Source organism: Charadrius vociferus, unplaced genomic scaffold, assembly GCF_000708025.1.
Source record: "Charadrius vociferus isolate BGI_N301 unplaced genomic scaffold, ASM70802v2 scaffold1168, whole genome shotgun sequence".
NCBI lineage: Eukaryota > Metazoa > Chordata > Aves > Charadriiformes > Charadriidae > Charadrius > Charadrius vociferus.
The window spans coordinates 73,280-84,672 of record NW_009661376.1 but is presented as its reverse complement, the minus strand read 5'-3'; the positions used below and the strand labels follow the sequence as shown (position 1 = coordinate 84,672).

The 11,393-nt window shown below is 52.7% G+C and overlaps 1 protein-coding gene across 1 annotated transcript in view; it reads left to right on the top strand.

Annotated features, from left to right (window-relative positions):
* The window catches only part of BSG (basigin (Ok blood group)), a 9,396-nt gene extending 752 nt beyond the window's left edge, over positions 1-8,644 (top strand). The window contains exons 2-8 of the mRNA XM_009893988.1: positions 739-1,086; positions 2,669-2,825; positions 4,631-4,719; positions 5,246-5,373; positions 5,596-5,869; positions 8,230-8,254; positions 8,587-8,644. Coding sequence (XP_009892290.1) covers positions 739-1,086; positions 2,669-2,825; positions 4,631-4,719; positions 5,246-5,373; positions 5,596-5,869; positions 8,230-8,254; positions 8,587-8,644 — 1,079 coding nt within the window. The remainder of the gene's footprint in view (positions 1-738; positions 1,087-2,668; positions 2,826-4,630; positions 4,720-5,245; positions 5,374-5,595; positions 5,870-8,229; positions 8,255-8,586) is intronic.
* The last annotated feature ends 2,749 nt before the right edge of the window (positions 8,645-11,393 follow it).

Below are 11,393 nucleotides of genomic sequence, written 5' to 3'. Positions count from 1 at the left end.
GAGGAACAGACACATTCCTCTTGGGGGTGAGAGGGGAGTAATGAAGCGCTTTTCCCATTACCGTCGTCTTCCCAATGCTGACTAAGCAGGGGCTCGGTCTGTGCCTTGGGGCCGCCGTCTGCAGCCGCTGGGAAAGGTGCTGCCCTCCGGGACACGCGAATGGGGTTGTGCTGCCCTGCTGCTGCCAGCCTTCCGTCGCAACCTGCCGTGGGGGCTTTGGCAGACCTGTGGAGCACCTTGCCAGCGCACAGGGGATGCTAAAACCTTGGGGGGGGCCGTGGAGGCTGGATGAGCCCTTGCAATAGAAATCCGTTGCTGTCTTCATCCTGAACTGAAGGTGCTTGCAGACCAGACGAGTGTCGGGGGAAGCGTTGCAGGCTCTTGGTCTGCCCCGATGCGCGTCGTGCTGCAATGCTGTCCCCCGCAGAAGGCGGGCCGTGCCGTGACTGCTGTGGGTTTCTTGTTTGCATAGTGGCAAATACTATGTGCTGGTTTGTATGTTCTGGTTGTGCGGCAGAATCGGAGGAAGTGTTGTTGGCTGGAGATGCAACAATTCAAAATAACAGCCCTGTCCCAGCTGGGCAGGGTTCAGCGAGCGTGGAGGGGAGGGAGGGGAAGAGTGCACTGATCTGACAATTGTGTGTGGCCTCTTCTCAGTGGCTGAATTTTTTTTTGCTTGTAGAGGGTGAATTCTTGCTTTGCACTAACACTCTGCACTAATACCTCTTCAACTCATAGCTGGTTTTATAAAGTCACCGCTGTCTCAAAAGAGACTGACTCAGGACAGCGTCGAGTTGTACTGCGAGGCGATTGGCAATCCTATCCCTGAGATCCAGTGGTGGTTTGAGGGAAACGAGCCAAATGAGACCTATGCTCAGCTCTGGGATGGTGCACGGCAGGACCGTGTCAAAATCAACGCCACCTACAACCTGCACTCAACCAGTACCATCTACATCGCAAACCTCACAAGCGACGACTCGGGCATGTATGAGTGCCGGGCTAGCAACGACCCTGACCGCAACCACTTGTCGAAGAGCCCCAAAGTCAAGTGGATCCGTTCCCAGGCGAACGTTTTTGTCATCGAACGTGAGTGGCCACACTGAGGCCTTGGCACTTGCTCGGACACCGGTGTCTTGAGTCTCCTGCCATGCTCACCCCTGCACCCGTGTCCTGTGGCTCCCGAAAGCTCCCCTCACCCTCCCACCCCGGCTGTAGAACCGAGAGACTCCCACCCTCTGTCATCTCCCCCACCACCCGTGACTTGACCCGAAATGGCCCTGCTCAAAAAGGGTTGTGGCTTCCCAACCAAAACGTCCTTCAGCAATCCCGCGCCTTTTCCGGAGCCAAAGACCTGCAACGTACCGCTTATTCCTGAGTGCCTCCGAATCCCGGTGCTGGCTTGCAGAATTGAGCCTTGATTCTGCGGTAGACTCTGCCCTAACCACCACTGACAAACCGGCCCTTCCCTACAGCTCGTACAGCTTCTGCTCCTGTGAACAGTCGTGCTTTAAGCTCGCTTTCTTGCTAGTGATACAAGCTGTGGGGAACAAAACCTGCTTTGAGTTTCCTGAGATGCAACCGTTTTTGAAGTGGCCGTGTCTGTGTGTGACACTGAATGTGACGTAGTTGCTTGTCCTGTGGAAGTGACCAGACTCCCTCTCCTTGCAGAGCTGGCAGCCGACCTCTGGAGTTAACAGGCGGCTGCTTTGAGTGATAGAAACCGGGGCCAGTGTGAGGGAATTTAACATCCTGCCATGAATCCTGAAGTTAGCAGAGCAGCGTAGCAGTCTTTTCAGCACAAATGTGCTAGGGAATACAGAACTCCAGCAGAACCTTCTTCCAGCGGGTTTTGGGTAGGAGGAAAAGCAAAATGCCTGTCAGCCCTGTGCGGAAATCGTTCCTTCCAAGAGGCTGAGGTGGGGAAGAGGGGTAGGAAGCGAAGTGCCACCAGGGCTGTGTAATGGTGCTGCTCACGGCAGCTGCTTTCTCGGACTGCCTCCTCCAGGGAGAAATGCCTGAGTCATCTTATGTTGCATAATTGACTGCTGCTTGGCACATGGAGGCCAGGACCTTCTGGAGTCACGGTTCTCTGTGTTCACCCTGGAGTAAATCTAACTATAATCTTTTGGGCGGCACCGGATGATGCACGCATTGCTTGCACACGGTCTTGTTTGCCACCCCTCACAGCAGAGGGTCTTGACTGCCATCAGTTCCGTTACCTGGAGGTGTCTAAATCTGCTCAGTTGCTGGGAGGTGTTGACACAGTGAGTGCTCAGTGGCTCATAAAAGCAGAGAGCCGTACTCTGCCCTTCACAGTATGACCTTTTCCATTGCTTATTGAGCACTTTGCTCTGCTGGAGCTGCACCCGTTGTAGGGACAGCGGGGACTCAAAACTACCCAGAGCAGACGGCAGCGGTGCTGCTGGTGGTGGGAGCAGCTGCAGGGTCAGCATCAGTTATCGCTAGGTGCAGCCAGACCCTAGTCGCTTGGTTTTTGGGTCTCTCCTATGCTTGTATCATCAGTTCTGGTAGGAAACTGTTTGCAAAGGTAAGTGAAAGCTATGATAGAGAGAAGGAGCTGTGGGTTTTTTCATTGAAGGCTCTTGGGCAGGCAGGTGACCTCTGCCATACCACATGTTAACTTCAGTCAAATTATTTACAAATGCAGGTCCAGATGTCAAAGGTCACGTAACTGCTGTTTCTGGCAAGTTGATCCTTACCTGTAACGTGACGACGCCTTACCCTGACATCAAGGGTCATGAATGGATGCGTGGGGACAAGATACTTCAAGCAGATGTGGAGTCGAGCGCTTTTACCAGTTACACGTGAGTGTCATGATCAAGGTCAGATAAGAATCTGAACACAAGGGGACGGGTTTTTTACCACAGGCTGTTATTGTTTCCTGTTGGCTGAACCCAAAGCTAAGTGCAGTCTCGCTGAGAGTGTAGGCTTTTAAACTTTAGAACATAAGATGAGCTAAATAAAGTTTTGGTAAGGCCCAGCGCTTTCTCCTGTATGGGGATGAGGGCGCAAAAAGGAGGCGGAAGGGAAAGTTATGCTACAAATACCCTCTTAGTAAGAGTAGTTCTGCTGCTTCATGTTTTTATGCAGGCCTTCAGCTGGGCTCTGTTGCTCTGTCAGGTGCGCCGTGACAGGGGCTGCTGCCTGCCCTGCGCCCGCACTGACAGCAGCGCGCTAGAGCTGTTTTCCCAGAGCTTTGAGGGACCCCTGCCCTGCGCCGGACACCGGCTGCCTGCTCCCCAGAGGCCCTGTGTGGAATGAGAGACTCCAGCGTCTGTTGCCTTTAGGCTTTATGTATCTGTCCAAAGTCCAACCGTTCTTACAGAACAAGTTGGAATCTGCCTGCAAGTTACGGTCAACACTCAGAAACTGTTTGCAGGGGGCAGCTGAGCAGAAGCGGGAACACCGGCCTTATTGTGACAGTGCAGTGAGCTTTCCTTTCTGATTACGGTCAGGCCTGGCTGGCAGTGACCCAGCAGCTGTAGAGGCATCATGTCCTTTTGTATGGCAGTGCCGACGTGCCTGTCTCCCCATAGCAACAGGGAGCTGAACAAGGATTAAAGTATTTATAACCCAGCCTCCCTCGCGTGACCTCAATTCCTTAGCTGAGTGGTTTTTGGAAGTGGGAAGCGCCATGCACAGCAGAACTAACAAACAGCCCGTTGTCCCAGTGCAGCCACGGGACTGAAACTTTGCCTGTCCCTTCCCTTGAGTGGGTATTACCAAGCTCCAGAATGAGATGTTTGTTGCAGTGCAGCATAATCCACTAAATCTCATTGCAGCAGCCTTACAACAAGGAAAATGGGAGAGTTCTCCTTACGCTTGGATCAATCCAGAGTAGCCCAGCCTGGGTGCTGCTTTGCCACTGCTTTGCCGTGTGTTTCATTGGGCTCTCCTGCATGGGAAGAATAGCCGTCCTCTGAATCTGTTGTCCTAAGCTCCTTGTCCATCTCCTTTAGAGATGAATAGCAGGGCTGATGCCTTATGTGATGTGTGTGGCCATGTCCTGGGTTGTGCTAACTAGAGGACTCTCTTGCTGCACTCCAGATTCTGTTGGCTTTGCTCAGTGGGGTGTGATTATTCTTTTTTGGTAAGCTTGAGATCTGTATGGAAGAGGGAAGAGCACAGAGTTGGCCACTTCCAAAGTGTACATATGGCACTGCACCTGGTGATGGTGTGATGTCGTCCTGGTGCTCTGGTTTTCTTCTTGGCTGTTAGCTAATATAGATGGTCTTACCTTTTTTTCCCCTTTGTAGAGGCCCTGGTGGCAAGAGTGCCTCGGGTTAGGGGGTGAAAGCTGCTGGTGTTCAAGATTCAGGGCTCAAGATCGAGGGTGTCGGTGATCACTGATGTGGCAGACCCGTGTCAGACTTGGTGTACATGAAATCCTCTTCTGCCATCCTCAATGTGTGGGGAGAGAGGGGTGGAGACTTGGGTTACTGTAGGTACGTGGTGCAGCGTAAATACTGGCACTGGAATGGGAGAAGTGGCCTATGGAGGAGATCGCTGATGCTTACAGATGTCTGTTTCTGTGGGTTTGGAGTTTGGTATCTGTTTGTGGAGAAGTCAGTTGTGCTCAATGCTTATCTGACATCCCGTTTTTTGGTAGAATTGAGGGGAAGATGGAAGACCACTCCGGTGTCTATGAATGTGTCTATCAAACCAGCCCAGTGATAAAAGGACAAGTGAATGTTTCAGGTAACTTCGTATGTTTGCTTCTGGGTCTGAGGAGGGCAGTGGGGAAGCTGTGATCTCGTGAACACTTTGCTTTGGTATCTTTTCAACTTCTTGCAAAGCTGTTTCTATCCCGTATTAATAAGGCTGCGGGATGCTACACACGTGCTACCAGACTTGTTCTATGAGGGAATTCCATTTTATCAGGCAGCTAAAGTGTCTGTAGGGTCAGCTCTTGGACCTTGCATTAAATAAGCTGCCTGCTGTGGATGTGTTCCCACAAGAGTAATGAGAGAGGGTTAATACCTGGTGGACAAATCTCAGTGTTTCTCGAAGCAGCTTGATGTGCTTTCCTCTCTGAAAATGCCAGACAGTGGGCAAGTGAAGAGAATAAACCCTCTAACACATTTCTTAAATGCGTTATTTCTTTCCCATAAAAGTCAAGCTTTATGGGTAGCTTTGTCTGGTTCTGGCTAGGTGGACTGCAGGGAGTACAAATCTACCTGTTTTCTATAATGAGACGTCTGGTTTTCTTTTTCTCTTGCTGCAGTTCCACCCCAAGTGATGCCATACAAGAAGTCTGAGCATGGGAATGAGGGGGACACAGGCGTGCTGACCTGCAAGAATCCCTCTTTCCCCCCTGTCAGCTCTTGGGTCTGGTACAAAAATGGTCAAGAGGTAAGTGCTGTGGTTTGGTGCTCTTTCTCCCCTCCTGCCTACCCTACTTCCCAGCAAAGAGGTGGAGGACCTCATCCCAGCAGAATTAGCTATGTCAGAGTAGCCTCCTCGGTGCGACGGCAAGGAGGATATCTGTAGTGGTAGGACCATGCATGGTAAGTGAGCAGCTCCCCTCATGTCAGCACTGTCCTGAGAGCTGTCTCTCTTTCTCCCTCCCTCCAGCCCATCATCAATGGTTCTGGTCGATACATTATCAAGTCCAGTGGCAACAAGACGGAGTTACGCATTCTTAAACTGAGTATTGAGGAGGATACAGGTGACTACCACTGCAATGCCACCAACTCTTATGGCTTTGGCGGCGCTGTAGTAAACCTGCGTGTACGCAGCCGCCTGGCAGCACTCTGGCCCTTCCTGGGTATTGTGGCAGAAGTCCTCGTTCTTGTCACCATCATCTTCATCTATGAGAAGAGGAGGAAGCCAGATGAGGTTCTTGATGGTAAGAGGCGCTGGGGGTTAAATCTTTCTGGGGAGAACAAGTAATTTGTAGGGTGAAGGCAAAATGTTCTCTTTGTCAGATGGGCGTTCATTTGAGGGCTGCTTCTCAGGGCACTTCTTGTAAAACCATGGTAGTGTTTACCATGCTACTTTAGCCGTGAAGTTGCAAGTAATTGCAGCGTTTCTGACAGTCCTTCAGCAAACTGTGCTTTGGATCTGGGGCGAGATAAGATTCAGTGCAGGTCAGCCTGACCCTTTGTCTCACCAGTTCCTCTGCACTTAGCTTGAGTCCTTCGAGTGTCTGCAAGACTGGGTTTTCTTTAGCAGCTAACATTCGGGAGAAGCTGATTTCTGAATAAGTAGTGGAGCTTTTCTGATGCTCAAAATCCGGGGACTCTGTTAGCGGCTCCGTGACACCAGGCTTAGCTTGGTTCAGGTTCAGTTCATGGATCTGTTTTGGGTCCTCAGATCCGCACATCCTGACTCTCAGAGACTTCCTCAAAGCCTAGCGCTATCTTTAATCTGTTCTGGAAACATCGGCTCCTCCCTTTCCTTATCAGTAAGAATCTGCATTGTGTTAGCCCCACCGCCCCTCCCTTATCTGATCCAGTTAACAATGAAGTGTAAATGCTTGGTATCCTTCCTGCTGGCTGGGCTAGGGAACAGCACATCAGGTAGGCTGAGTGGTGTGAGGTGCGGCAGAGGGACTAAAACTAAATATCCCTCTCCTGACTGCAGGGCTTGGGGGAATTCTGCTCGAGGCAGTTTTACAAGCAGATGCTTTGCCCTCTGACACTCTTGGCTGGAAGGCAGATGTCGTCTTAAGGACATTGTAGCTGCAGCTTCCAGGAAATAAACTATAGCCTGTGTGTGTTGAGTGATCTGGCTTCTGATGACATTAGCCTGGTCCAGGTCATGTTGAGTGCTGACCTGCCAGAGCTGTAGCAGATGCTTTGACAGATGAAGAAAGGACGTGTATGTTGAAGCGTCCTGATGCTTCTTGGCCGGAGCTCTAAGCTCAGGTTCCCACGTGCTTGTGGATGAGGATAGAGCATTGTACCTGTTTGACAAACATGCACAGCTTTACACTTTCCAGGTATAAAGTGGTTATATCTCCCCAAAAGTCTTTGTAGCTTTGCCCCTCGTGAGAGGAGGTAACAGAAAGGCATTGCTGAGCCAGCTCAGACAAACGCTGTTCCTCGCGGTATGTGGTTGTGAACTGGCTGCTCCCTGTTCCCTGGGGTGGGGAGAGTCTGGCTTGTGTACGGTGTGATGTCTTTGCTGGTGTTATCTTTCAGCTCTTCCCTTCTCTGCTGCTGGGCACCACCTCACATGGTAAGTAGAAGATAGTTCCAGCCGTGTTTCTGCATCCATCCTCTCACCAGCTGTGTGCAGATGTTGGTGCCCAAGGCAGTCCCAGTGCTTAGAGTGAGGACCTCTCGCTCGATGATGGGGAGCCTTCTCTTGGAAGGGGGCAGGTTGCAGGAGCTGGTGAAAGGCCCTGGGGCTTGGCACGTGTTGGCAGAGATGTTTTCTTAGCTGTGCCTCTCTGTGTAGCAAGAATGTGGTGTGCAGTGTGTTTTATTTTGATTTCACAAAATGTGCGGGGAGGAAGAAGGGCGTACTGCTGACAATGCTTAAAGCCTCATCCCTGAAACATCCTGTTTGGATTCCCCTTTACTTGCTGGGATCTGAGAGCCATCCGAACTGGCGGTGCTGAAGGGGTGAGAGCAGCCCGGAGACCAGTGGCAGCTCTGCTGTCTCACCGGGTGGATCTGTGGCTCTCTTTTCCAGTTTTAAATGCTGGTGGTGGTAAGACTGGACGGTATGTGGAGGATACAGAGGGCACAAATGCTGAACGGACATTACCAGTCAGCAGTGCTGCTTCAGAGACTGCCTGGAGGCTTCCCTGTGTAATTCTCCTTCTTTGGCCTCCTGGGGTAGTCTCAGGTGTGCCTGAGGGTTAATGAGGTGCCAGCCCTGACCGCTGCTGATTGGCGAGGGGGTGGTGGCAACCTGGTGATCCTGTGAGCCAAGCCCACCCTGTGCCAGCAGAAGCAACTGCGTAACAGGAGCTTATGTCTAAGTTTGTGCCTTGTCTAAGCTCAGACAAGAAGCAGCTTAAAACCCAGGTGGGGGTGGCAGTGTTCTGGTAAGGAGTAGCCCCCTGCTCCGCCAGGGCCTGGCGAAACAGGAGCGCTGTGGGTGAGGTGACCTTCTGGGTCCTGTGCAGGCAGTGTCATCCAGTATATCCAGTAACCTGTCTGGAATGCACTCCCCAGAGTTTTAAGAGGTGGCAGAGATTACTTCTTATACCCTGACACTATTCTTTCTTTTCTTTCGATGCTGTCCTGAATGAAGATGATGATGGAGGTTCTGCACCTCTGTAAGTACTTTGCTTTTTCCTATTTAGGCAGATTTGTACTGGTGGATCACATCCATCCAGAGAATCTGCTCTGAATATAAAATCTAGCTGGTGGGGGCATAACACACTGGCTCGCTGGATGGGAGACTTCCCCCCCGCCATGGTTCATTTAATGTGGCCTTTGTGTAAACCGTATATAACCGGGGATGGCGGCAGTGTCTCAAACTGACACTGTTCCGGTAACTAATCTCATCTTGCCTTGTCTTGACCATCTGTTTGCACCTGAATTACACTCGTGGGTAGGGTGGGGCTTTGTGCTTTTTCTTTCCTCACTGCCCCTTTTCTCTTTCCAGGAAAAGCAATGCCACGAACCACAAGGACAAGAATGTCCGCCAGAGAAATGCGAACTAAGAGCAGGGGCCAGGTGAGTGCCATTCCTGAGAAGAGCTGCTGTGCCGGGCTCTTCACCTCCTCACGGCAAAGGGCTCCTACAGCCGCCTGAGGTGTCTGTCCCTAGCTGTAACCTACCTGGAGCTCCTTATCAGCTGCTCAGGGGTCTGGCCCAGCTGCAGCATCTGCATCTGCAGAGGGTCTCCGGGAGAAGCAGAAGCATCCATGCAGGCAGAGGCTCTTCTGGCCTGACATCGTACTGCGGGATCTGGGGAGGTGGGGGGAACGCGGTGCCGTGAAGCTCAGGCGCAGACCGTTAGTAGCCTGGTAGGAACCTGCCAAAGCCGCTGGGACTGCGTGTGGGGATCAGCCATGTGTCGGCCTCTGCCCAGAGGGACAAGGGGAGAGGGAGGAGGAGGTGTTGGACTCCACTGTGTGGCTCTAAAGCACAGGAAAGGCAGGACTGCCCGATAACTCCTGCCCTGGCCTCAAGCAGGAGATGAGTCTACCCACAGCTTTGCTGAAGGGCAGCCTTTGTCCTGCACTGCTCCATCAACCCCCTCTAGCACAGCGCAGCCTTACTGGTACAACGGGGTTATCTAACTGGCTTTTCTTTCTCTCCTGCCAGGTGATGTGTAGATGAAGAACTCGTCTGGACAATTTTGTTTTCTTTTAATTTCTTGGTAAAATAGCACCATGAAATATTCTAGCGTGTCCTTGCAATTCAGTTACTTCACTTTCTAAAGAAACTTAAGTTGTAGGATCTAAAATACACTTTTTTTTTTAAAAAAAAAAGAGTTGTGGGAGGGTTTTTCTACCTGTAAATGTAAATCCCTTGTTTCTGGTAGTCTAGGTCACTGGCTGTCTCTGTCCTAGGTTTCTTCGTGTTGATGCAGAGGGGGTGGGTGGGAGTACAGCTTAGTTCTTCCTCACCTCTGGGAAGAGCAGTGTGTTGGGGAGGGCCGTTCTGAAACGCCTGCAGTGTTTGAGGCCACTGACGGAGCTGTGGATAACAGACCTGAACACGCAGCGAGATGTTCCTTGTGTGCTGCTCCGCTGGACGTGGCTGGTGTGGCCCATGCTCCCAGCAGGGGTTTGCCTGGGTCAGGGAGACGCTGCGCCTGGAGATGACTCGATCTGACCGGAGGGTTTAGGAAGGCACTTCTCTGTCTTTCCCAGTGCATCGCCTGGAGCGAGGTTGCACCTTTCCCTAGCGTGGAAGCACCATGTGTCCCGAGAGCCGCTCGGCCAGGGCCACCAGGCACATCTGCTGGTGCGGCTCCTGGGGAGCAGTGAGCGAAGGGCTCGTCCCTCGGCGTGTCCCACACCACCCGGACCCGCACCCAGCGCCGTTCCCCATCTGGCAGATTCCCACCAGCTCCTCCAGAGCTGTGCTTAGTTACTCTTAAACAGACAGCCAAGAGCCAGCATCAGAGCTGGACACTGGATAAGGATAAATGATTGCTGTTAACTTATTTCATGGGTGGTTAGCGTCTCTCTTCTCAAATTGCTGCAGTGGGGGATCAGGGCAGAGCCAACGGGGGCTGCGGTGCTGTGGGGGGCAGTTTAACGGCGTGTGTTCTTGTGCTTGAGCCATCGTGATGTTTGCGTGACATAGGAGCCTGAGAGCAGACAAATGCTCAGTGGAGCCTAATAACTTTATTGCTGAGTAGCATTGAACTCTGTTAACACACTTCACAAATAAAGATGATTCCTCTCTCTTTTTTTTTTTTTTTTTCCATCTTTGTTTGGACTCTGGTCTCTTCCCTGCTGGCTGGACCCCCGGGTTGTCTGACCTGCTGACTCACTTCTGGCTGTAGAACACGACGGTGTGTCTCACAGTTCGGTGCCAGCTCTGACTGTGCTATAGTCACCAAATATTTGCAGCTCGAGAGGTGTTCAAGCCTCTGCGAAGGGAGACGAGTGGTGCTCCCTGCTCTGCAGAGCCCGGAGGAGCGCTGGTCACTGGGGCACACTTGTCTGTCTGGGGACAGGCGTCACCTCGCCCTGCTGCACGGTTCCGCAGTGGTTTGTGGCCGTGGGGTCGAGGATCAGCCCTCGCAGGATTTGCTGCTTTGTGTCTCGTGCTTCTCGAAGCAGTTATTTTTCTTTCTCCCTGCTCTTCCCGGTGGGGGAGAGGGAAGGTGAGAGGCCTTTGTGTGCAGCGTGGTGCCTGAGGAGAGGACAGAGGACGTGGCAGGGGGTCCCTGTCCTGGTGCCAGCACTGCCGCCCTCGGAGCGAGGCAGGGGCAGCCGTGGGCTGGTGAGGAGCTGCCCGAGCCCTGCCTGCCCTGCTCCCAGCGCGTGGGCGAGCCGTGGCCCTGCAGCCTCACCCTGTAGCCAAACACTTCTCCCTGCCCGGGAAAGGCTAATTAGGGAGTGTGGCTCTGATTGCAGGGCTGTGCCCAGAGAGCCGCTGGCTGCGGTGTGGTGGCAGGCAGGTCTGGTAGCGGTGCCAGCAGCCTGAAGCCATAGTGGCCCAGTGCCTCTTGACAGTGTTTCTGCTGCCTCTGTGTGTCATCAGCCGGGCCGGCCCTGGGGCTGACGGGGCAGCGTGGCTCTGCAGCACGTAAGTGGGTTATGCAAGGCTTTCGCAGCCGGCCTCGTGCTCGTGGGTGCCGTCCTGGTGAAAAATCAATGCATGGCTTAATTTCCTTGATGAGGATTATGGGTCCTGCCTGACCCGGCTCTCGGGCCGCAGCACAAAGCACCGCTTGTGTCTTTTGTTTGGCCGGGTGGGTGCAGGGGGAAAAACAGCCCGGGGAGAAGA